Source organism: Protopterus annectens, chromosome 2.part1 (genome assembly GCF_019279795.1).
Source record: "Protopterus annectens isolate FY-2018-M chromosome 2.part1, PAN1.0, whole genome shotgun sequence".
Classification (NCBI taxonomy): Eukaryota; Metazoa; Chordata; order Ceratodontiformes; family Protopteridae; genus Protopterus; species Protopterus annectens.
In genome coordinates, this window is record NC_056729.1 from 48,201,723 (window position 1) to 48,228,900 (window position 27,178).

A 27,178-nucleotide genomic window follows, 5' to 3' on the forward strand; every position below is an offset into this window, starting at 1 on the left:
ATTAACTTTTTCTGACATCGGTCTGGAGCAAGAAAAAAGTTTCCCCAATGGGGTACTTAGCTTTAAATGAAGACTTCGGATCTGAAATTCGAACACAAAAATCTCAGGAGTCGGCCGACTGGCACTTGCAAACTGCTTCTGCTTCGGGTACTGCGCAGCAAGGAATACTGGAGAAAATGGCGTCGGCCGCATCTTTTATACCCCTGGCACACTGACATCAGGGAAGAGGCGACAGCAACCAAAGCCGGACCAAGACTTTGGAATTCAGGCTGACTGCGGGTAGCCTGCCAGCAGGATAACCCAAGAGTAATGACTGCAACAGTGAAACACAATGAACATCCCCTTCCGGACCTCGGAGGTTTCAGTTAGAACAGTTTCAGACCTACACCAACATTACACTTCATCGGATTTTTTAAATAGAAGTGTTATGTGTTACAATACCAAGAACAGCTCACAGAGCTAAAATATCTACAGCAGTACCTAACTTGGTTCAGAATATACCATGAAAGAGAAACTTTCTTCGGGGTGAGGGGTCTCTTCAAAAATGTAGAGGATATCGGCACACACAAACATGGCCCACAGCATACACAGCAAAACAAGGGCATGTAAACATGATACTTGCCGACGAGAGAACATCGCAATTGCAGTCCAACTCCCTCTAACCTTTAAAACGGCTGCATGAAACACTAACGTGCAGCAGAAAAAAAAAAAAATATATATATATATATATATATATATATATATATATATATATATAAACGAGCACGGCACACACAGATGCCGAAGTGAGCATTAATAACATGCTAAAATTAGAAAAAACAAACGAGCAGTAGTAGTGATAAATATACAAGCTATCACTATAAACCAACACTTGCATAAAAAAAAAAAAAGAAAAGACGGCTCATTCTGAGTATCAGTAACGAAGATAAATGCAGATAATACCAAGCCGAATTCAGCATGCAGCATGGGACCTGACAAACAGAAGGCAGCATTCACACATGGGAACACAATGACTAGATAATTAACAGAGAACCAGCAGTAACAAATAAAATGTATAACCATAATACAATAATAATATACAAAATACATATAATTATATATAAGCAGCAAGCAAATACAACAGAAGGCTAATCTAGATAGTTGGCAGCAGCATACACTACTGAACCATGTGGCAAACACAAGCATAAACTATATCAGGCAGCACAAAATAGGGCTAGAAGTGCATTCAAACAGGGGTTGTGTGTAGAATTACATTTTTAATTCACTAGGAAGACTTATCTTACCAATGAAGCAAAAAATGCAGAAGACAATGCAGGCAATCCAAACTTTTCAGCAGTCCCTCAAACAAATGCAGTCGACAGGATACACGTACAATGAAAAGGAGTTCCACACACCACATGGGTTTTATTAGGCTGAGTGGGCTGGGTAAGGCAGGTCTGACATCACAATGTGGGAGGAACACTGGCTCTTCTATACAGCATGCAAATCAAGCGGGGATTACATCACTTTGAGGGAGGAAACATCCCGATAGCTAGAGCAAGAGCAGATGGCAGATGTGACATCATAATTTCAGAGCCAGCTACAGGTTTTTCAAGCTGGTTTGCAAAGTGAAACAAAAACAGTATAGAAAGCTAGGAAGCAGAACAGGGAAAACAGTTGAGTGGGTTATTTTTTAAAGCTGCAAGGGTGACTTTTTTTAAGCTTTATCAAAGAACAGGGACTGGAAGAGTCAGCAGGTTGGGAAATCTGCTTTAATATCCTGTTGTTTTCCTTTAATGCCAAGAAATGTACAGTTATCCCCTTTGCGAAGAAACATGTACCTATGAATTACCACATAGGTGGCAGTACACTAAACACAGAAAGTGTGATGAGAGGCTTAGGGACACCGATGGACAGTGGTCTCACCTTCGATAACCACATTGCAACAATGGTCAGGACATCCTTCTATGTGGCACACCTCATCACTATTTTCATCAGGAGGTCATTGTCCCACTGTACTCATCCCTCATTAGACCCATTATAGAGTACAACGCCCCATTTGGTATGTACTTCACAAGACATCTGGAACAGCTGGAAAGGCCGCAAAAATACCTCACTAAAAGAATCACAGGCCTAAAGCAGATGCCCTATGCTGACCATCTAAAAAAAACTCCAGCTATACTCTGTGGCATATAGTCTACTCATAGGAGAAGAAATCCCAATCCCTCAGAGCCACACACTCCAGGGATCTAAACCTTGTCATCACAATGAACAAAACATGCTGGAGAGAGAGGTTCCTGACCCAGAAACTCCCCATACTCTGGAATAGACTGCCCACACATGTCAAGCAGAGTGCCTCCTTGGCCCTCTTCAAAAGGAACCTTGACGATAGGATGGGGATAGGAAATTCACCCCAGGGATCAAGTCGGTCACCCTGCTAGACAGGGGTCCAGGGAAGTAAATACTGTGGGAAGAAATATCCAGGGAATTGTTATGGCTAGGCTTGTATAGGCCCTAGGGCCAATAGTCTAGTACCAACCTATGAAAGTTGGTTCATACAGTGGTAACAGAAATAAAAAAAAAAAAATGGTTGTTAGATAATTTAGAAGTATGTAAGAGCCTACTGACAGAAAGGCAGAGTTTCAGATGTAGTTAAGTCGGAGTAGCGCAGTAACATTCCCAATAGGATGCTAGGTGTGAGTGAAGCAAGGTTTCCAAGGAGGAGCGACTGCTACTGGAACAGATCAGGGGTGGTAGTGAGTTCCAGATGCGTGCTAGAGAAAATGATAGTATAAGCTTACCATGTGGACGGGCAAGTTTATGTAATTTTGAGTGTTTGATCTTTGGAGTCTATCAGGTAAGTGCAGTTTGAAGGTGGAAGCTAGAGAGGGGCAGAGTGAGGGAGTAAAAATAAGTTTGAGGTTGGAGGAGTTGGATACAAGTGAGATAGTGGGGCAACTCTAGCCAGTTCAGTTTGTGAAGAGCTATACAGTGGTGAGTGGAAGATCGGCAGCCTGTGGCAAATTTGGCAATTCTGTTGTAGCAGGAGGCAAGTTTAGCCTTGAGGGATGATTGCAGGTTAGTGAGGAGAGGGGCACCATACAGGACAGATGGGATGAGGTGTGTGGTGGGGAGAACTAGCTTGGTAGAAGAGAGGTAGCGATTATGGTGGTATAGCATTCCAAGTTTCTTATGTGTTTTCTTGATGTTTGTATGGAGGTGAATATCAAACTTAAGCGGATCAATGAGGACGCCAATTAATTTTGCATTGGATACGATTTCAAGAGGGGTATGGTTTTTACCTTTGCATAAATATTGCGCCATATCAAATCTCTTTCTTTCCCATGTCCATATTTAATTTTTATACTTTTCAAAATATCTAGTTTTTTTCATTTACATTTTCGTACTTCAGATGCTTCTTTTTCTAAACACATCAAAGTTTCTTGATCTATATACTGTTTTTCAAAAATATGTTGTATTAATGACCACAAATTTATATTTGAAGCTTCTGAGAGTTTTTCTTGCGGAAGTATTTTTCGTTCCTCTAACCAAAAAAAAAAAAAAAAACGTACTGCACATGTGTAACTAGCAGGAACCAACTTCCATAGACAGTCTTGCGCAATGTCTGAGAAGCCATTAATTGTTAGATATGAGCCTGATTAGTAAGTGTGTGGTCACATGGCACAGACATCACTATGTTCAAAATCCTGTGTAGCAGTTATGCCCTACTAACGGTGTTTATAGTCCAAGCCATTGTGTAAGAGTGGTACCTGTCACCTGTGCAGATGATGATGGCTGGTACCCTTGACACATTGTAACTTGTGTGACCATGTACTAATGTCTGATGCACAGTGTGAGACAGCTTTACATTGTGTAGCTGGCACAAAGCTGATGGCAAAAGGGTTTGTGTGATGTGATACATGTATTTTACGTATCCTTAAGTAATTTGTAGGGCCTACACACATTTCCACAAAGAGGAGTGTGCAATGAAGTGTGCTTTTGGATCTCTGGCTGCAATACTTAGGAGAACTTGGGCTAAGATGTGCATGCAATATTCCCAAAAGGCCACACAGCATGGCCTGGTACAGTGACTTATAATACGTTAGGAAAATTATACAGGCAGAACTGTCATTCTGTACTCATGTCACTGACAGTTGCAGTTCACTCCTGTGTGTTTACTGCCTGACTTGACAAGTTTAGTTAATACAACTGCAAATTGGATGCTGCAACCCTTAATTTACAGAAGGGTGTAAACCCTTCTAAGTGGTGTTTCGTGCGAACTACACACATTTCCTTCGCTGTTTTGGAGAGACTGAAGCAAAAATTGTAATGTGAAAATATGAAAAAATTTTTGGCTGAGTAGTGTCAGCTGCCAACTCAATATATGAGCAGTTTAGCAGTAAGACTGGAAATTTGCATAAAGACAAGGAGTGCCTCAAAGCAAATTTACTAATCCGGTTAAAGTATTAGAGGACTGGTAAATAGTTTCAGTTGCGTCAGCACAGATCATATTAAGCACAAAAATGCATCAGTTGCCTGCATTATGCAAGTGATACTTGCCCAAAATATTCAGCAAATCCCCCTGTTAAAAAAAAGCTTCACTTCATGCCTGTAGAATACAGTAAGATTTCAGTACATTCTTTTACTGTGCCAGTATCATACACACAGGTTTGCAAATTACTGTTTTGCAGTCATTTAAAGTATGTGGAGATGATGCAAATGTCAGGAAATTACAAAAACAGCATGTCAGTAGACTGCTGTTCCTCAAACATTGGAAAGCAACAATAAGTTAACAAAATAATTAATTTTATTTACTATTTATTTTACATTTTTGACCAGGCTAGTCCAACTGGATATATGTCCATTTTCAGTAGAGGCCTGGGGAGATAAGCTCCACTATACAGATAACAGCAACTTCAGGTACAGTACAAATGTAAGACAAGAATGCAGTTGTTTACATAGCAGCTTAGTAATCTTATTACTTAACATATTTAAAAAAATTAATTTATAAGGAAGACACGTTCATAGTTGATAGCTTGGTATAGAAGTTCATACTCTATAGTGGTTCCTTACAAAGACTAAGTTCATAAAGACTTTAGAGCTTTTGTTTTGTTTTTAGATGTTCTGTAGAAATAAATATGGGTAAATAAAAAATCACTAGTAATAAAACAATCAAATTATATGAAACTGGCTTCAGAAAATTAAATTGAAATTGTTTAAATAAATCTTTCTGCTGCTGCTGCCAAACAAAATAACTAAATCAGACTGCAGGCAGAGAGGAAGACATTTGAAATGGTACTCCCTTTCAATTGTGAGCTGTCAGTTGCAATGACAGTTTTCACACCCCTGCTGTAGTGTGGGAGGAGGGGACTGTCAGTTCATGTTGAATACAAAAGAACACCTAGGACAAAAGCATCCAGTTTAGCTACAACTCTGGCTGTTACTGGACAACTTCAAATTATTGTGTAAAGCAAGCTCTGAGCTAAACATAAATGAGGGTGATTAGCAACAGAAAAGAAGCAGGCCTAACACAGAAGAATACAAATTGACTTGAGTCACCGATTTCCCGTTATATGTCAATGGCATGGGGATTCACAGTTACTTCCTTATGTCTGGCATGAGTCACAGAAAGAAGACTTGAAATGCTTTATGGGAAAGAGAAAGGGTTGAAGTAGAAGATCACGTTGATAAATCAAGCCCCATCGGTAGCCATGTTGTGGTAAACAGGCTAAAATTACAAATAAAGCACAGAGTGATTTTTAGGTGTTAAAATAGCTCTGGAAACAAAGATAGACTGAAAAAACATTTTTTTAGTTCTAGGGTGGAGTTTTCCTTTAAGGTGTCTGATGCTGATGGTTCAAAGGTAGCAGTCATGTGTTTTTCTTGAATAAAATTCAGATCCCAAGGGGGAATGATGGGTTTCATTGGTGGTCTGATCTGTAGGACCCCTTTAGAAAAAGCTTTACCTCTAATGTGGACAACAGTGGTGGGTTGAGAAGTAAATAAGCAGAAAAAGCTGATAAATGGACTTTCACTGAGGAATATGAAAGTTCAGACTTTAGTTCATACAGATAAGACAAAAACAAAAGGTATATATGCCCAAAAGGGATCTACTGGTCTGTGTAGACACCAAATGGAGAACCTTTTCTACTTGGACAAGTAGGATCTCCTAGTAGTGGGTTTCCTGGCTTCTGCAGGTCAGAAAGCACATCCTCTGAATAAAGGTGTCTAAAAGGGATCAAAAGTTTATCACCCACAGGGTTAGTCTGAGAATTTGTAAGTGTGGGAGGATGAGGGATCCCTTTTGTTGTGTGATAAGATCCACCTTGTGAGGCAACTTGTGGTGACAGCCCATGGCTAGTTTAAAAAGTAGGGGAACCAGTGCTGCCATAGCCAGAAGGGGGGGTATCAAGATTTTCAGTTTGTCCTGTTGAAACTTCAGCAGGACTTTCTGTATGAGAGGAAAGAGGGGAATGCATAAAGAAACATCCTCTTCCAGGAGACTGAAGGCATCCACGCTAGCGAGGAGGGGGCTCTTGTGCAGAATAAAAAAAAAAAGATGTGCTCACTATAAAGTTCCATCTGAGCTGTTTGTTTTCATTTGTCTTCCACCTGTGGGAACCCAGATCCGACACACATCTGACTTGGTCGCATACTCCAGCATCGGATCCAAGCTCCTCCCCTACCCATAATGCCCCGTCTCCCCTCCTCCCATCAGATTGAGTTTGTTGCAGAACAGCAGCAACCAACCTAAACCAAAATAAACTAGCCAGAACAGAGGGGCTATGCCTCTTCCAACCACTCCACTGCACAGCCCACATGAGGCAGGGGAAGGGAGGGACAGCTGAAGACAAATGAAAAGCAACAATTCAGATGGAATGTTATGGTGAGTAACTTTTTATCTGAAGTTGCTGCTTTCATTTGGTTTTCAACCTGTGGGACAGAGTCCCCAGCTACCAATGAACTCTGGGAGGTCCTCATGGAAGGATGTGCTGGAGCAGGACTGAGCCAAAAGACGCTCTGCCCCTGGAAAGAAGGTCCAGTTTATAATGGGAGATAAATGTGTGCGATGATGTCCAGGTAGCTGCAGAGCAGACATCTAAGGAAACCCTGGACCAAAAGGCCACAGAAGTAGCAACAGACCTGGTAGAATGCGCCCGGATATGCTCTGATGGGGATGACCCTTTGGCTCGATAGGCCAACGAAATGCACTCGGAAATCCATCGAGCAATAGTAACCTTAGAGACAGGCTTTCCCAGGAAGGGTTTAGAAAAGTAGACAAAGTTGATCAGACTTACGAAAAGACTTTGTTCTATGCAAATAGAAACACAGCTGCCTGTGAACATCAAGCAAGTGCAATTTTTACTCTCTTTTGTTCTGGAAATTTGGAAAGAAAAAATGGGAGACTGATGACCTGGGTTAATATTGGACTCTGATGCCACTTTCATTAGGAAAGATGGATTTGTCCGCAGAGATACCTTGTCTTTATGAAATACCATACAAGAGGGCTTGACAGACAAAGCTTGGACCTCCAAAACTCTCTTGGAATTGCAATTCAACCACAGCTGCTGGTTTGAATGGAGGAGAAACCAGAGCTTGCAGCACACCAAGGTGAGATCCCAAGGGGGCGTTGGGTCTTTAACTGAAGGCCTAAGGAGAAAAGTACCTTTCAAAAAGGCCTTACAAAGCTTGGATGAAGCTTACGTGAAAATAAGTGATCACTGCCAACTGTACCTTTACAACAGAAAAAAATACTCACCAAGAACTCCAAAATGGACAGAAGTGGCGCAGTAAAAGGATCCAGACCACGCTGAGAAGCCCAGATCGAGAAACGCTTCCACTTACTCGACTAAACCTTCCTGGTAGAAGATTGTGAGCGGCTACCAACATCTTCTTAAGAGAAGACAGCCCAGGAATCCTATCAAGGGAACTACAGCAGCCAAGCCGTGAGCATCAGGCTAAGTCTGGGTGAGGGATCCCCTGAGGGGTGTGTGATGAGATCCGGATGTGGATCTAACGCCCAAGGTCGACACCCTGCATGAAGACCACAGAGAGGGGAACCAAACATGGTGAGGGCAGAAAGGGGCAATAAGGATCACTGAGCTCCCCAGCCATCGCAGTTTTTGAATGAACTTGGGACACGAAAGGCAGCAGAGGGTAGGCAGATAATAGACCGGAGGGCCAAGCATGAACTACAGCGTCCCTGGGGGGGGGCCCTCCCCTGGACGAGGGTCCAGAGCGAAAAGCTCGCTGCACTTCACACTGGAAGGAGAGACGAAGAGATTGCAGCAAAGCTGTCCCCACTTTAGAAAGACATGTTACACTGCTAAAGCATTCAGAGACCACTCATAAGCCACTAAAATAGATTTGCTGAGCCTGTCCGTCGGTATGTTGGACCTTCCCAGAATGTGAGTTACCACCAGAAAACAGCCAGAGGAACTCGCCCACTCCCACAATCTTATGACTTCTTGACAAAGGGGGTGGGATATGGTCCCCTCCCCAGTTTGTTGATGTACCAGACCACTAACATATTGTCTGGATGGCAATAGTCCCTTGAGGAAGACGGGCATGTACAGCTTTGGAACGCCAAAAGCACTGTCCTCATCTCCAGGACACTGATATGCAGATGGGTCCTCGAGGGAAGACAATGTGCCTTGGACACTCCTTTTCATGCAATGGCTCCCCCACCCAAGCAGGGAGGTATCCATAGTCACAGTGATCACAGAGGAGGGAAGAATGAATGGAGGACCCAAAAGAAGGTCCAGGATTGAAGCAACTAAAGAGAATCCTTGCAGACCAGACATAAGGGAAGATCCAGTAGGGACCACTGAACCACCAGAGTCCACTGGAGGACCCTCATATGAAGGTGTGCCGTTGGAACGAGAGTGATCGTGGCCGCCATGGAGCCCAATGCCCAAAGAACTGAATCTGCTGGAGGACATTTTGTTTGAAAGATGCAAGACACATGATGTCAGAGAAATAACAGGTCTGTCCGGAGGTAGAAACACCTTGCCTTGGACAGTGTCTATACAAGCCCCAATAAAGTAGAGAACCTGTACTGGTGCCAGCTGGGACTTGTTGAGGATTATGGTGATGACCAGATAGTGAGCAGTCTTAAGAAGATCTCTGGCTTGATACAGTCGATACCTGGAGAGAGCAGAAAGGAGCCAATTGTCCAGGTAGGGGAGACCTGAAACCCCTGCAGCCACAGGTGAGCTGCCACTACAGCCATCACTTGGTGGTGGTGAGCCCAAAGGGGAGTGCTCTGAACTGAAAATGACTGGCTCCCAGCCGGAAGCAGAGGAATCTCCGAGAGGGCCTGTTCATCTTGATATGATGGTATGCATCCTGGAGATGCACTGAGCACATCCAGTTGTTTATCTGCAGGAAGAGCAGAATGGACTGAAGGGTGACATCCAGAGTTTCATCTTGGCAATTGACAGGATTAGGGTTGAAAGATCCAGGATGGGTCTCAAGTCCCCTGTTTTCTTTGGCACTAAAAAGAACCTGGAATAGACGCCTGACCCAGACTGGTCTGGGTGGATGGGCTGGATGACTCGCTTTTCAAGCAGCCTGGAAATTATGGCCGAGTGCGCCTGTTGCACGAGTGGGATGTCTGGGAGGTGTTTTTGAGGGACTGGTGGTTGAAGAATGGGGATCAAACATTCGCTGGATATAATCTGCAAAACCCAACGATCGGTGATAAGACTCCCAGGCTGTTGGGTGCAGACAGAGACATCCCCAGACTGCCAACAGAGATGAGCAGTCAGGCAACCCTTCAGGGCTGCTGCGAGGGTCTGTCCACGAAAGAATCCAGAGACCCTTGGTTCCTCTGGCCCCCTCTGCTGTGAGGGCGGCATCTGTCATATCCCCTCTGCCACTGGGGAAGGTGAGCCCTAAGCGTAGTGGAAGAGCCCTGAGATTTGTGGAACCACAGCTTCTCCTAACGCTGATTCCTAGAGAAGGATCTTTGCGGATTTGAGAAGCAAATCCTGACAGCAGGTCTTCCCGTATTTTTCACTCCGCACTAAAGTGTCACGAACAGTCGACAAAAAAAGTGGAGCTGTCGTAGGAGGCATTCGTAAGCGACGCCATGAAGGGATCCAAAAAAAGCATAAAGCCGGAGCCAGGCATTACACCTGTTCCTGTAGCCCTAGAGGCACCTACCGTAGCATGTGATAGGAGTCTCATGGAAGTATTAGATATTGAAGCAAGGGTGGCCATATGGGAAAGCACCTTTTTCATCTCTGCCGACATGGACCCGACGCAGACTCAGCGACTTCTTTGACCAGGGCTCACTTCAATCTAATGTGTGCCACGTAGTTCAGCGTAGGCAATGCAAATATAGTTGAAGTGCAAGCCTGCTTCCCGAAATGGTCCATAGCCAGCTACTCTCAATCCGGACGACAGATCATACAGCTCAACCGAGGGAGCTCTTTTTTGGTGGCCACCATGGCATCAACCTGGGATCCCTTCGACCAATGCTGCCTATCCAGCAGAGCGCGGAGTATTTTGTCCAGGTGCTTGGGATAGGCTCAACTGTATCCAGTTCCTTCCATGCCCTGGATAAAATTAAATCCACAAGGGAATCCACAGGAGGAGACACCCAGGAAATAGAGGGTCCTGCGCCAAACACCTCCAGCAACACAGACTCATCTGGGTTGGGCTTTTGGGTATACTACCCTCCTTACTACTGGAGCACATTTCCATGATGTATCCAAAGGAGACATCTTCCGGGGGTGATCGGGGGGGAACCCACCTCTTCCTCCAAGTCAGTATCTTCCATGAAGGACTCCGGTGGGAAGTCCAAGTACCTCCTCTTGCATGTGTGTTTCTGAGAGCGCTCCTCGGGGGGGGGGGGGGGGGGTTCAGAGGAGGATTCTGAAACCTTGGGAAGTTCTTGGGGGGGCCTCCTGGGGCATAGTGGCGACAGGCTGCCCCTGAGGGAGCAGGATGGCAGACCCCAGCCCCAAAAGAGAGGGAGCCAGAGCGGATTCAGAGTATGACGGTGTCAAGGGTCTTGAAGGAGCAGAGAGGATCTTCTCTACCACATCGAAAGCAGAGGGTGAACAAATCCCCGAAGCAGGGGTGAGCAGGACCAGATCGCCACCCTCTACGCAGAGGGGGAAGCCACAGCTGAGCCTCCAGGCGCTGAGATTCCAAAGGGAAGGGCAGACTCAAAAAACCTTGAAGTCGATACCATCCCCTCAGATCAGATGCTGAGGCGATGGCTACGGGAGTCTGTCGGCTCCGAAGAAAACATCTGAGCCAAACCACTCAGGGCAATGGTCAGCCTCGAGGTACCTGGAACCACCAGCGCTGACCCCTTGACACCGGGAAACCTCGGACCTGATGACTCCGAAACCAGAGGTCGGATAAGAGAAGGAGAATGGGAAGGAAAATGAACTGCATGGGCCCAGCCCCGAAAGGGGATGGAAGCAGGCAAAAATCTCATCTGAATCTGGGTCCGAATTAGCCTCCACATCACCCTGTCCATTCTCTGCTTCAGAAAGGCTGCGAAAAGACAGGATGGAAGAAGCCACCGACTCTAGCCTGGAGTGGTGCTGAGGGGAGGGGAGGCGCGGAGCCCAGGAGATCTCAGGCTCTGGAGAAAAGTGGGAAGACTGGAGTTGGAGAGTCCCAGGTCAGATACAGCTGAGACTTGGCCGGGGGGGCGGGGGCTTGACCACAGAAGAGGACTCAGGGGACCGTTTCCTGGGCTTGTCCCAATCCTTGGGACGTGTCTTCTCCCTGGGCTTCTTGGTAAGATGTTAAGTCCTATAATCAGGGATGGAGGAAGAAGTAGAAGCCTCTGTAGGAAGAAGGCCCTTCAGAACCAACTTGTCCCTTTTGTCGATCAAGGCACGGGGATTGAAACCCGTGCAGATCAAGCAGGAGGACTCTAGGTGCCCTACACCCAGACAAAACAGTGTGTGTGGCCACCAAAAGGGGAAGTTTATGGCCACACACTGTACATTTCCTAAAACCTGGCTTAGGAGGTTCGGCCACTGCTAGAGAAACACTGCACTCAAACACACAGAGAAAAAACTAGAGGTGGGAAAAAAGAGTTTTTTTTTGCTTTTATTTTTTGCTTTAAAGAACCTATGCTGAGCACACAGGGATAAGGTAGATAAAGGCAAATGCAAAGACACAAAAGAAAGGAGGAGACAGAAAAAATTTATCAAAAAAGTCTAATCTTACTTAAAGAAAGCTTGAAGCTTTAATCGCGCTGCTGTCTCTCATGAGCGGCAAACGAGATCTGAGGGGAGGAGGGATACAGGGGCACTATGGGGAGGGGAGGAGCTTGGATCCAATGCTGGAGTGTGTGGCTGAGTCAGATCTGTGCCAGATCTGGGTGCCCACAGGTTGAAGACCAAATGAAAACACCTTCAGGTCTGATGTTGTACAGTTGTCTGTACAGAGGGGAGGCAAACAGATCTATTTGTGGTGTACCCCATCAATAGGCATCTCTGTGCAATACCCATTCCTGATTCTGTGTTAAAGACCTGCTGAGGGCATCCACCTGAACACTGGTTTGTGAGAGGATGTAAACTGCCTGCGGCATCACTTTGGAGAGGGTAGCCATTTCCCAAGTTTGGATGGCTAGCCTGCAGAACAAGTAGGATTTTGCACCCCCCCCCCTTGCTTGTTGATGTACCACAGGACTGTGGTGTAGTCTGTAAAAGTTTTGAGAGGTCCTGGATGGATAAGGGGTAGGAATGCTTTCAGAGCCAAGATAAGAGCAGTCATCTTCCTGATGTTGATGTGTTTTTTTCCGAAGGCAAGTTTCCCATTGCCCTTGAACCTTCAGACCATTCACAGTCACCCAACCCCCCACCCGAGATCTGATGCATCTGTGTACATCTGTTGAGCTGCTTAGAGAGGTTGTAATGGTAGCCCTGGATTCAGATGAATTTGACGGATCCTCCCACTGGATTTCCTTCTTCAGACAGCGAAGGAATGGGACCTGAAACTTTAGTGGATAAGCATGCTGAGACCAAACATTCTTCAGGTACCACTGAAACTTCCTTCTATGTAACCTGGCTAGGGTAGCATGGGGAGCTTGGCTGCCATGAGACCTAGAAGGTGAAGGAACTCCCTGACTGAGATGGAGATGGCAGAGAGTAGTTTTTATAAGCAAGTGGGCAATGACCTTGTCTGGGGGAAGAAAGGCTTTCATCAGATCTGTCATTCTTCAGCCCAGGAAAATCTGATCTTGGGCAGGAGTAAGGGAGGATTTGAGTTGGTGGATTGTGAAACCTAGGCCTTTGAATAGGGAAATGGTGAATTGAAGGCGTTTTAATAGGGTATTTCGTTGATCTGCCTGATTGAGGAGATCGTTCAAGTATGGGAAGATATTAATGCCCCTCGTCCTGCAAAAGGCCACTACAGGGGTTAGGCATTTTGTAAATAACCTTGGTACTGTGGACAAGCACAAGGGCAAGGCAGTAAACTGATAGTGCAAGGACTGCACAGCAAAATGCAGGAATTTTTGACAGGATGGATAGGAATGTGAAGATATGTATCCTTCAGATCTAGAATGGCCAGGCATGATCTGGGAGTCAATAGTGGAAGAAGGGTTTGGAGTGATAGCATGTGGAAGGTGGGTACACACAGAAAAGGGTTTAGAAGGGACAGATCTAGGTTTGGTTTCCATGGGTCATCCCTTCTTGGGACTAGGAAGATTCTGGAGTAGAAGCCTTGACCTTCCTGTCCTGGTGGAATCCTTTGTATTGTGCCCTATGGAAAGAGACCTTGTATGACTTGTGGGAGGAAAGGTGCTTGGTCCTTTGGAAGTTGTGGGATACCCTTCTGGACAGGGATTTCCAACCAAGTCATGAAGTAGCCCTTTTCCACAACTGACAAGACCCATTTGTCTGAAGTGACCTGTTACCACAGGGGAAGACAGAGAGGTGGGCAGAAAGGGGTAGGTGACATGGAGGGTCAGGTAAGTCACGCAGAGGTTGACCTGTCTGTTAAAGGGCTAGGAAGACATTGGTCTGGGCTGAAGATGATTTCCTGGCAACTTTCCTAGATTTGGAAGTAGGTGGTGCGGCTTTCTTAACAAAACTTGGTTTGGAGGAATAGTTTCTATGAAACATAGGCACTAGTGAGACAAAGAGGTGCTCAAGGTCCTGCAGCTCCTTTGCTCTTTTCCTGAAGGTTTTTAAACTATTCTGCCGACTGCTTTCCAAAGACGACTACTGTCAAGAGGAGCATCCGAAATCTTGTTTATAAAATCATCTGGTAATGGCTGTAGTCTGAGCCAGGAGTATCGGAGGAGCACAGAGGCTGAAGCAGCAGACCTGGCTGATGCTTCTACAGCATTGTGGCTGCATTTAATTGAATGTCTAGTGACGTAAGCAGCTAAGGAGAGGGTGAGGCAACTTGGGCCACAGTAGGAGTATCTGGTATGGAGGACAACTGATCCATGGCCTTTGAGACAAGATCCAAACCATACTTCACCATATGTGTTAGGTAATGGATGGCTCTGAAAGCCAGGGTGGAAGAAGTGCACATTTTCTTTTCCAGTCTGTCCATGTCTTTGTCTGATGGAAGTAAGGAGGAAGAGGGAATCTGTCTGGATTGCTTGGCTGCAAAGACAGTGATCACAGCTGGGTCTGCCACAGGAGGCTTGATGTATTAAAAGTCATCATTAACTTTATAGAACCTGTCTGATCTTTTCGGAGCTGGAGGCTGATATTCTGGTGCTTTTGAAGCTGAGGCAATGGCGTCCAGGTAGGTTGGGATCACTGGAGGAATGCTGAGGGGGAGAGGTGGATTCAACCTGCAGAAGTTCATAATACGTTTTTTGCACTTCTGTCATTTGTGTGGAATCCCATTTGAAATATTCACTCATTTCTGAAATTGTTTTCCCAATGGTTATGTCTTTAGGAGGGGAATCACCCTCTAAGGAATCCTCTTCTGGAGGACAGTATCCCAAGGGAGCGGCCAGTTGAGAGGCATACGAGAGGGACTCATCAGAAGAAGAGGAAGTGTCCTCTACAGTCTCAGGTTGGGTAAGAGGCCCAATGAAGCCTGCCTGGGGCTCAAAGATAGAGTAGCAAGAGCTTGGGAGGAAGCAGGCCTAAGGGCCATAAAGGCACTTTTTGACTGAGAAAATGCTTGCCAGTCTGGCAAGCCTTCAGATGCTCTTCTGCTTTCTTTTCAGAGAGGGAATCTTTGCTATAGGCTGAACAGACGAGGGTATAGGATCAGAGGCCTGCCAAGAGGTTTGAGTGGATTCTTTTGGAATGGAAGGTAACACTAACCAATCAGGTGAACCTGGTTCTCCCAAGACATCAGAAACAGATTTCGCAGGTACCTCCATGGATGTGCAGGCTGGAGAAACTAGAGTGGCATCCGAAGCAGCACCTGCCAAAATCGCCAATGCCATCAGACGTACCTCAGCCCCTAAAATTGGCAGCTGGTGGGATGTCTGAACTTGGAGGCACAGTCGCTTTTAATGGCCTAGAAACTATGGCCTACTTTCTCAGTGGTTCGCCAGAGACAGCCGGTGTTGCTTCCATGCCCAAGGCGAGTCGTTTAAGGTGTTGATTTTCAATGAATAAGTTCAGGGATGAAAGACAGCTGCGCAGTGTTTTGGAACAAACTACTATCAGATTGACATGCTTTGTAGTCGTGGGTAGTCCCTAAACAGAAAAGGCAGAGGTCGCAGATGTCCTTGTGTGGAAGATGACATCTGCACATACATTTTCCCTTCCTAGATGACATGGACAGAACCATCTAATTGAAAAAACAAGAGGGCAACCAAAACTAGAAATGATTCCCCAATGGGGTACTTATCTTTCAGGAGTCACTCGGCATGGAGCAGAATGAGCAAGCTGACATTCGACTGGCAGCAGAGACATTCTGAAGTCAGTGTGTGCAGACATCATATTTATGGCCCATGGTTTATGGTACCTACGTGTGACATCCCATGCACCATACAGCCATCAGGCTAAGCTTTTGTAGATGGGCAGGACATTCAGATTGCCTCAGGTGGAGGATTCCTCATGTTTAGAATACAGCAACATGAGAACAGAAGGGCATCAGAGATAACTCCACAAAATTCTTCTAAGTACCCAGGACTTCCACAAATAAGGGGGTAGGATAAGGAGTACGAATGAAAATGGACAACACAGATGAAATGTTATGGCGTGTATATAAACTTTCAGATGTCATTTTCATTCATTCCTCAACAGCTACCCAAATCCTGGGAGGACTCTAAGGATGGATATTCCTAAGCACAGCTGTGCCAAAGGCTGCTTTTCCCCTAGAGACTGGATCCAATTTGCAATGAGCAGTAAAGGTATGAGGACAGTCCAAGCTGCAGCTGCACAAATATCCAATGAAGCTGTAGACAAAATAGCCGAGGAAGTCGCCAGAGACCTTGTGGAATGGGCTCTTGGAGGTTTTGGTAAAGGCAAACTCAGTTTTTCATACACAAAGGTAATACAAATCAGTCAGCCACTTAGCCAAAGTCACTTTAGATACTGGTTTGCCTAGTTTGAAACAAAAAAAAACATTTTTTTTTTTTTTTGGTTAAGATTTTCTCATATCTTTGGTTCTGTGAAGGAAGAAACAACTGTCTATGGACATCCAAAAGATGCAACACATACTCTTCTTTGTTACATAAGCGAGAAAATAAGACCGACACTGATGACCTAATTCATATTATATTCAGACACCACCTTTGGTTAAAAAAAAAAAAAGTATTTATCCATAAAGAAACCCTGTCCTTGTGAAAAATTAAATGAGGTTTACAGTACATAGCTTGAAGCTCAAGCACTCTTCTAGCAGAAGGGATAGCAACTAGGAAGTGAGTTTTCAGGGTCGGAAATTTCAGATCAGATTTAGCAGATGGTTCGGGGGGGGGGGGGGGGAGGTTGAGTTAAGGTTTGAAAGAACAGTATTTTTAGATCCCAAATAGAAGTAGGTTTTTTAAAGGAGGTGAAAGTAAGTAGATTCCTCTGAGAAAGGCTTTATAAAACTTTAGAGAAAGATTAAGTAGAATTATTTAATTCTATATGGAAGTTGGAAATGGCTGTTAATTGCACTCTGACAGTGGAGAAGATGGCACCTTCACTAAAAATTGTACATAAAGTCAAGAACCCTTGAAATCAGTGCCAAAAAGGGGCCAGAATTCTTTTGGAGGGCCTAAAACAAACCCTTTTCATTTACTTTTATAGATTTTCCCTAGTGGAAGCTTTATAGGAAGATAATGATGGGCAGGAGCAGAGAGCCTGGGCTGTCTAGCAATCAACTGGAGAAACACTGCAGTCAACTTGTGGCCTGAAAAGTCCAGATGAATCAAACCTGTCAGGTGAGACAGGAGGTCTGGAATTGAATACAGAACCCAAGGAGGACGTAGATGATGACGCCAAAGAAAAGGAAACCAGATCTGATGACGCCGCTAAGGGGCAATGAAGACAACTGTGCTCTTCAATCGAGATGATTTCTGGAGAAATCCTGGAATGAATGGAATACAAGAGACCGGGAGGGACAATTTTGAAGTAGAGCATCCCTCGAGGACCCCCCCCCCCAACTGGGGGTATCAGGGCAAAGAACCCACTGCACTTGCTGTTGAGGGGAGAAGCAAGCAAGTCACAGCAGGGTTGTCCTGACTGACAAAAAAATCATCTCCACCATGTTGCCACTGAGAGACCACTCGTGAGGCATTAACATGGACCTGCTTAACTTGTCCGCAATTATTCTGGACTTCCCTGGTATGTACGTTGCTATCAGAAAGTGACTGGAGAAACTCACCCACTGCCATACTCATAAAGCTTCTTGACAAAGAGGGTAAGATCTGGTTCCACTTGTTTATGTACCAGATCACCAACATGCTGTCCATCTGAATCATGATAGTCTCAGTCGGGAGTGTGTCTTGAAACGCCTGCAATGCTAGGAGGACAGCTCTCATAGGCTCTTTGGGGGACCATCTGTCTTGGACTGTTCTTTCCAAGAAGTGCCCCACCCAATATGACAGGTGTCCATTGTCACTGTGGCCTTGGGTTGAGGGAGAACAAATGGATGCCCTTCTGGTATCTGACAAGAAGCTTGAGTTATCTTGACTGAGCTAGACAATGGGTATTGGAGAATAGACCATTGAGTTGCAAGTGTCCACCACAGGATCCTCATATGGAACCTCATCAGCGGTACGAGAGTGACTGCCGCTGACAAGGATCCCAAGACCTGGAGTATCAGACATGCTGGTAGAGAAGAATTTTGAATAATCTTCTTGATCTCAAATTTTATGGTTTGAATTCGAAACAGAGGGACAGACTATTTGACTGGCTGTATTGAAATGAGCACCTATGAATTTCAAAGTTTGAGTTAAGAATTGCTGTAATTGACAAGATATCCACAGACGAGAGCGTAGCTGGAGTAAGTAGTCCCTTGCTTGAATTAGGTGATGCCTAGTTGGAGCAGTCAGGAGCCAGTTGTCAAGGTATGGAAACACTTGTAATCCCAGCAGTCTCATATGAACTGCTGCTACTGTCATGCACTTGAACACCACGGGGGCTGTGGTGAGGCCAAAGGGCAGTGCTCTGAACTGGTAATGACTGGCTCCCAGCTAGAAGCGAAGATATCGTCTGGACTGACTGTTCATTCTGATGTGATAATACACATCTTGCAGATCTGCTGAGCACATCCAGTTGCCCTTGTGTATAAATGGCAGAATGGACTGAACTGTGATCATTTGGAACTTTGTAAAGTGAACAGACTGACTTAGTTTGCTGAGATCCAAGACTGATCCTCCAGTCCCGTCTTTTTTGGCATTAAAGAATCTTGAGTAAGTTCCGGACTATCTCTGGTCTGGGGGGACCTCTTGGATGACTATCAACTTGCTCATTTTTGGTGTTGCTGCTTCCCTGTGACAGGGAGGAACACTGGGGAATTTTCTAGAAACTGAGGTGGGGGGTGGGAAAATGGTACGATATAACCTCAATATTATTCCATGCACCCACAAAATATTTTATGATTTCTAACCAGGCTCTCTGGTGCAGGGATAGATGATCCAACTGCCTTCACAGATGGACAATTGGGCCTCCTTTCAGAAGTGTTGACAGACTCTGTCAAACATAGAATTTCTAAAACCTGATTATGTGGAGCACCTCTGCCGAGGGGACAGCATCTTCCATTTGAATTCCCCCCCTCTGCCACTGGGAGAACTCTCTCCACAAGGATCTTGGAAGGGACCCTGGGATTCCTTGAACCCCATTTTTCTACCACTTCATTTTTTTCTAGAAAAGGACCATTTAGGAGTCAAAAAACATACACCCAAGCAGACAGGGCCTTTTTCTTCCTGTTCGCACCTGTAATGCATCTCTTTCACTTTGTGGCCAAACAATGAGGTTCCGTCACAGTGTGCACAGATGAAAGATTTGAAGGGTTCTGCAAAATCACCGAAGCACATCTAGGCATGTCTCTTTATGGAGATGCCTAAATCGGCCGCCCGTGAGGTATGTCCAAGCAGCATGAGAGATAAGCCTCATGGACAAATTAGAAATAGACTGAAGGGTACCCAACTGCAAGGAAAGGGTATGCCTTTCCTCAGAGGATATGGTCCCAGAAAGAGATTTGGAAAGCTCCTTGAACAATTCTCTCTGAAGCCGAATGAAGTGTGCCAAATAATTCAGCAAACTAAGAGTGAGGGCCACTGAAGCACAGACACACTTCCCAAATGTATCCAGTGCGTTAGACTCCCTGTTAGGGAGGTGAACAGAGGAACTTTGCTTTACCAAGTTCCTTTCTAGTGGCTGCTGCTACAACCATAGCATCAATGGGCACTCCTTTACTCCAGAGTGGTCTATCTTTAGGTAGCACCAGGATCCTGTTTGGTCTGTTGGGAATAGGCTCAGCTATGGTCTGGTTCCTTCCATGCCCATAAAGTGACAATCTACAAGCTCATCAGCAGACAGTCAAGAGGTCAACAGGTCAGACTCAAAGGCCTCTAAAAACACGATTCCTCTAGGGAAGGGTTATTGGGAAACCAACCACCTCTGTCTGCGGAGTTCTACGAGGTCTCCAAAGAAGACATCAGGTAGTGACCTGGGGGACCCTTCTCCCTTATCAGAATCAATGTCTTCAGTACCTGACTCTGGGGAGAATAAGTGCCTCCTTTTGCACATTCTCTTCTGAAGGACCTCCTAAGTAGGATGTTTTGGGAAGGTATTGGAAGATATAACAATACTTTGCTGGGTAGCCTGGAGACTGATTTGGGCTGGCTGTCCTTGTAGAATGGATAAGTGAGGTTCAGGATGCAAAATTGAATGAGACTGGGGAGTGTGATCTCATCTTTCCACTACATTAAAAGTAGTGCGTCTAGGAGAAGCCAAAGCCAAGGGATCTGACAAGGCAGGCTTATGGACAGTCAAAGCATACTTATATGTACGCTAACCACACAAGGAGGAAGTTGAAGCCGAGCCAATGCTGACACTCTGAAGAGAAGAGACTGCTCTAAGTATGGAAATGAATCCAACATCCCAGAGCTGGTGCTGACAATTCAGCTCTGAGAGTCATCCAGCTCTGAGGTACTCGGGGCCGAACAGCTCAGACAAACCATTAGAGAGATTAAAATTAATATCATCTGATCCGAGGATGACAACTCTAAGGCTTTCAGCTCCAAAACCGAAACACAGATCAACAAAGGAGCTGAGACTGGAGATGTGGCTCTATGAAGGGTCTCTGGACCCAACAGGGCACAGCCAAAAGAACACCCATTTGAATTTGCATCATGAGAAGCTTCATCATCCTGTCAACATCTGCCTCGGATAGGCTCCTGGAAGGCTGGAGTGGAAACAGTTGAAGGTGGCCTCAAGTGACGTCTTGATGACAGTTCAAGAAAAGGTGAAGGAAGCCTGGAAATGATCGGTTCAGAGATCAAAGGCGGAGAATGGATCCAGGGGAATCTTTCGGCTCGTAACTTCAGTTCTGACACCATTGGATCTGATTTTCGAGCAAGTTTGGTCAGAGGCTACAAAGATGGAACTGAGGAAATTCTTTTCTTGTCTTCTGGGGGTTTGAGCTCCGGTAGCCACAGAAGAATGGGTAGAGGGAAGTAAACCTCCAAGAATGAGCTCATTCTTTCTACAATTCAGAGCACGGGAGTTGAATCCCTTACAGATATCACACTCAACATTCGAAGAGAGTGAGAGAAAGAGACAATTACCAACAACGGCAATTTAAGGAGCACTACAAGTCACTATAAGGTGAAAAGGATAGGAATATCAGCACTGGTATTGAGTACTAAAAGTAGCAGAAAAAAAATACATAAACAGGACTAAAGGGATGAGAACATATTACTATAGATAATAGAGTGAAATTAAAACAAATTTGTAAAAATTAAACTTACTAACAAGACAGATACCTAAAGCTCAAGAGTTCGCAATCTACGTCTGAACACTATGGTGACAAACGAGATCAGAGGTATGATAGGTGACAGAGGCATTATGGGTAAAGGGAAGAGCTTGAGAGTTCAAGAGTTCTACTACAATCTGGAAGAAGCATCCAAGTTGGATCTGAACCAAACTGATGAGGAATAATGAAAATGACATCATCAGATGTAGTACTACTGCTTTTATTATTTATTAATGCATGTAATACTTCGTTACATATTAAAATATAATTTAATAAAAATGTGTAAAGAAATGAAGTACAATGTTTTAAGTAGAAAGGAACAAACCCATTTTTTTGATCTCCATGGGAGGGTCACATTATTTTTTACTCTGAGAAAGCACAACGCAAAATCTGCAAATCTTTGACCAAGATACACAGCTAAATACATACTACACAATAAGATCTAGATAAATTTACAAAATTCTAAACAATTCAAGTAATATAGAAAAGCATGTCTCACCTTCCTGTTCTTGCTGGAAACAATGAGTTGCAAGGAAATCTCACTTCATGACTTCTTCGTTTAACCAATGGTTCATGCTCATATGCATTGAAAACTTCTGTGCTGGAAAATGAAAGAGCTAGAATTTAGATAACCTTCAGTGCATTAAAAAAAGCTAATTGTGTGTTAAATGACCAGGCGACTGCTACTAAGTGAAATTCTCATGCTGGTAGATACACATGACTTTGCAATTTTTTTAGCTGGTCTTGCTCGAGTATCACTACACAAATTAACAGATCTTGAAGTTGTCCAATATCTGACCAAGATGAGGATGAAAACTATGGAAACTAGTGCAACACTGCCAGTAAGTGAAATTAGAGGTTATGTACTCACCATAACTAGGCATCTATGTTGCCCACTTTCATTCTTCCTCAACCTATGGGTTCAGATCCAATCCTCAGATCCAACTTGGCCGCATATTCCAGACTTCGGATCCAACTCTCGAGCTCCTCCCTCTAGCCATAATGTCTTAGTCCATCCCCATTACCTCAGATCGAATTTGCTGCCATTACCCCTATAGCTAAACAGAGATTGGAGAAAGGCTGACAGAAAGGAAGGACTCAAATACAGAACTGCAGGTCCCATTACAAAGTCCTACAGGTTTCCAGAAAAATAGAGGAAGGGGGATGGATGGGAAGGAAAGTCAAGGAAGAATGAAAATGGACAACGCAAATGCCTAGTTATGGTCAGTACATAACTTTATAATCTGATGTTTTCCCTTTAAATCTTCTTCAACCTATGGGACAGAGTCCCCAGCTACATCAATCTTGGGTGGCCTTCATGGACGGATATTCCAGTGTAGTACTGAACCACAATGGCATGAGCATTGGACCATGTGGTTGCACAGTAAATATCAATAACAGATGCTCTTAACCAAAAGGTAGATGTAGCAGCCAAGAATCTGACTGAATGAGCTTTGGAAGGTTTAGGTCAAGTCGCACCTTGTTGAGAATAGATCCAAGAAATACAATCCATAATCCATTTAGCTATAGTGACCTTAGAGGGTGGGTACCCTAGCATTTTTGGTGACAGAGAGACTAGAGTTGATCAGATTTTCTAATTTGTGCTGTCCTGTGAAGACAAAAACAATTGTCTGTGCACATCAAGGAGATGAAGTATGCACTCTCCTTCATTTGAAAAAAATTTGGAAAGAAGACTAGTAAATGGACGGACTGATTTTCTTCAGAAGCCTCTCTGGGTAAAAAAGAAAGATCTGCCCATAAAGTAAACCCTTTGTGAAAAATGTTATAAGGGGACTGAAGAAAGAGCCTGGAGTTGATACTGTCTTTGCAGATGTAATGGCTACTAAGGCCACCATTTTCCATGAAAGGAATTTTAAACCAGTTTCAGCTGAAGGTTCAAAAGTTTTCTGAGTTGGGCCTTGTAGCACAACTGCAAAATCCCAAGGAACTGAAGGATCCTTTACTGGCGGTCTGAGAAGAAAAATATCTTTTAGAAATGCTTTGCATAATCTGAATGAAGCCAAAGAATAACTTCTGTCCCCTGTGTGAAAATTAGACATAGCTGCTAACTGAAGTTTAATCATAGAAAAGCTAGCCCCTTCTTTAAAATGGACTGCTAAAAACTGAAGTACTGCAGAAACTGAAGCAGAGAAAGGGTCAAGCTCATTATCCAAAGCCCAAAGGGAGAATATTTTCCACTTGTTCTTGTAAACTTTCATAATAGATTATTTCTGTGAAGCCAAAATAATGGTACGTACAGGGGTAGAGAACCTGGGCTGTCTAACCATTACTGGAAGTGGAGAAACCATGCGATTAAGTTTGAGGGCCTCTATATTGGTATACTGGATCCCAGATGGGTGAGATAAGAGATCTGGAGTTGGATCCAATATCCAAGGAGGATACTGAAGGAAAGCCATAGGAAGGAGAGCCATACTTGTTGAGGCTAGAAAGAGGCAATGAGAATGACCAAGCTCTTCGGTCAACTTGCTTTCTGCAGAAATTTGGGTATCAAAAGAAGAGGGAGACGGGCATAAAGACCACCTGATGGCAAAATGTGTACTACAGCATCTCTCTGTGACATCTCTGAGGAGGGGGGGGAGCAAAGTATCTGCTGCATTTGTTGTTGTGGGTAGACAAAAGAGGTTGCAGAAAGGTTGGCCCCAATGATGGAAGATCATTTCTGCCATAGACTGAGACACCGCTCTTGAGGCAACAGGATGGATCTGCTTAGTTTGTCCGCTAATATGCTAGCTTTCCTCAATGTGTGCTGCAATTAGAAAGCAGTTTCATGAAATCACCCATTTCCACACTCTCATGCCCTCTCTGCAGACGGGATAACATTGGGTTCCTCCTTGTCTGTTGATGTACCAGACTATAGACATGTTGTCTGTCTGAATTGCAATAGTCCCTAGGGGAAGAGCATCTTGAAAAGCCTGCAACACAAGTAGGACTTGCTCTCATCTCTAGTACACTGATATGCAGATTAGTCTCTTGAAGGGAGCACATGCCTTGGACTGTCCTTCCAAAGAAATGCCCCACCCCACCCGGTAAGTGTCTGTGGTCACTGTGGTCATTGGAGGTGGTAAAACAAAGGAATGGCCTATATGAATGCCATCTGATTGGCTACACCAGTGAATGTGCTGTTTGCAAATCAGAGTAAGCGTGACTGGAAAGGATAGGGGTTGAAGAATGGACCACTGAACAGCTCGAGTCCACTTTAGAACTCTCAAAGAAATGTGCCAAGGGAAGTAATACAATGGTTGCTGCCACAGAACCTAGTGCCTGAAGGACTGATCTTGCTGGAGGAGATGGATGGGAAAGCTGTAGAGGAATCTGATTTCTGGCAGTAGACATGTGATTCAAAAGTAGTGATGCTACCTGTGTTGTTGCATACAGAATTGTACCAATGAACTCCAGGCTCTGGGCTGGTGTTAGGTTTGATTTGGCATAGTTTACTGTTATCCCCAACTGCTATCTCCAATGAATGGCAAATCTGGAGCAAACAGTCTCTGGAATATAGGAGGGGATGCTTGGAGGGGGCAGTTAGGAGCCAGTCGTCCAGATATGGAAATACTTGGAATCCTTTAAGTCTCAGACGAGCAGCTACCACTGCCATACATTTGATAAACACCCTGGGGGCTGTGGTGAATCCAAAGGGCAGGGTTCTGAATTGGCAGTGACTAGCTCCAGGTCAAAAGCATTATCGTCTTTGGGAGCATCTATTCTTCCAAGCACAACCAATCATCCTTGTGAAGAAAGGTAGGATTGACAGTACTGTGACCATAAGGAGCTTTGACTTCTTCACATACTGATTCAAACTGCTTAGACACAAAACTGGTCTGAGAACCCCTATTTTCTTGGGCACTAAAACGAAGTGCGAGTTCCAAATCATATCTGGTCTGGCTGGACTTCTTGGAGGACTTTTTTCTAACGCCTTTTTTGATTTTTTTATGCTGCTGCCTTCCTCTGACTGGGTGGAACGTTGGGAAGTTTATTTCTTTTGCAGGTAGGGAGTGGGAATAATGGTACGCAATAACTGGACATTATTCTTAGCACCCATGAATCTTGTGTTATACTTGCCTATGCGTCTGGGTGCAATGACAATCATTCCCTGACTGCCTCCAGAAGTGGAGGGTTAGGCAGCCCTTTAGGAGCATTGGAAGGGTCTTTAACAGAAAAGAATGCCAGAAATCCTGGCTCTGGAGTCCTCCTCAGAGGAGGCGGCAACATCCTCCATTAGAATTTTCTTCCTCTACTTCAAGAGGAATTACCCCCTGTGCAGGTCTTGGCAAGGTCCCAGAGTTTTTTTGAAACCCCACATTTTCTTACCACCTCTCTGATTCCTGGAGAAGACTCATTCAGGGGTAGAAAATTTGATTCCCATGGCAGACGGTCTTTCCATCCTGTTTGCTGCGGGTAAACGTCTCTCTTACTGCCAGCTCAAATAAGGATTTGTTGAGTGGGGTGTTGATAAAGGACATCTTAAAAGGCTCTGCAAAGTTGTACAGCCACATCCAGGCATGTCTCCTTATGGCAATGTCCAAACCAACTGCTAATAAGGTGCCTTCAAGCTGTGTGAGAAATCAACCTCACTGAAGTGTTAAATATGGATGAGAGAGTGGCCCGTTGCGGGTACATTCTTTTGAAATCCTCTGCAGACATGGACTCGCAGTATTTGATAGCTCTTTGGTCAAATCTTTTTAAAGTTTAGTGAAGTATCCAAGTAGTTTGGAGACCTCAGGGCAAAAAATTGCGGAGGCAAAGACTCGCCTTTCAGAATCTGTTGAATGCTCTAGACTCTGTCTGGCAGATAGACAGAATAGCTTTGTTCTGATAGCTCCTGTCGCCATTAACACAGCATCAACAGAGACTCCTTTGCTCCAGTGGGATGGGTCTTTTGGAGGAGCTAAGAATGTATCGAGCCTCTTTGGAAAAGGTTTGACAGCACTCAGTTCTTTCCAAACCCCGCAAAAAAATAAGTTAATTACTATAACGTGGAATCTGTACTATCCAGTGTCATTATTCATCATGGATGGGTCTTGGATCAGACCTCGGATCCAAGCCGGCAACTGAAGGACAGATCGAGTTCAAGCTCCTCCCCTTCCCATAATCCCTTGCTGACCTACCACCCTCAGATTGAGTTTGACAGATAGAGAAAAAGCGGTATGAACTACCTATAATACTAAAAACTCCTCAAGAGATGCCAGCCCTCCACATCTATCGGATCTCCAGAAGGAAGGGGGGACGAAGGGTGTGAATGTGATAAATTACATTGGATAGCACATATTCGAAGTTATGGTACGTACATAACTCTATCTGATGCTATCTGTGTCATTATTCATCAAGGACGGGTCACAGTACCCAGCTACTAAGAATCCTGGGAGGCCTCAGGGGGATATGCCAGAGCACAGAGGAACCAAAGAAAACCCTGTTGATAGACACATAATCCAACTTACAGTGCGTAACAAAGGTGTGGGGATTAGACCAAGTAGCAGCAGTGCAAATCTCATCCAGTGAAAGCTTAGCCAAGAAGGCAGAGGATGTAGCCACCAACCTAGTAGAGTGAGCTTTAACTAGTCTGGAAAGTTCCAGGTGTCTATCGTAAGTGTAGGAAATACAGCTGACGATCCAACAGGAAATCTATACCTTGGGTAACTATCAGACCTTTCCTGGCCTGAGAGAAGGCTACAAAGAGCTGATCCGAATTCTGAAATTCTTCAGACCTCTTAGCCATCTCAATATAAAAGCTGTGGACATCCAAACAATGTAACATATATTTCCCTTCATTGGAGTAATTAGGGAGGAACACAGGAAGCTGAATAGACTGGTTAAC

General features: G+C 44.6%; 1 protein-coding gene across 1 annotated transcript in view; it reads right to left on the bottom strand.

Annotated features, from left to right (window-relative positions):
- The window catches only part of LOC122793961, a gene marked incomplete at its 3' end in the record, with an annotated part of 2,396,194 nt that overhangs the window by 618,989 nt on the left and 1,750,027 nt on the right, over positions 1–27,178 (bottom strand). The window contains 1 exon segment of the mRNA XM_044062016.1: positions 21,845–21,946. Coding sequence (XP_043917951.1) covers positions 21,845–21,946 — 102 coding nt within the window.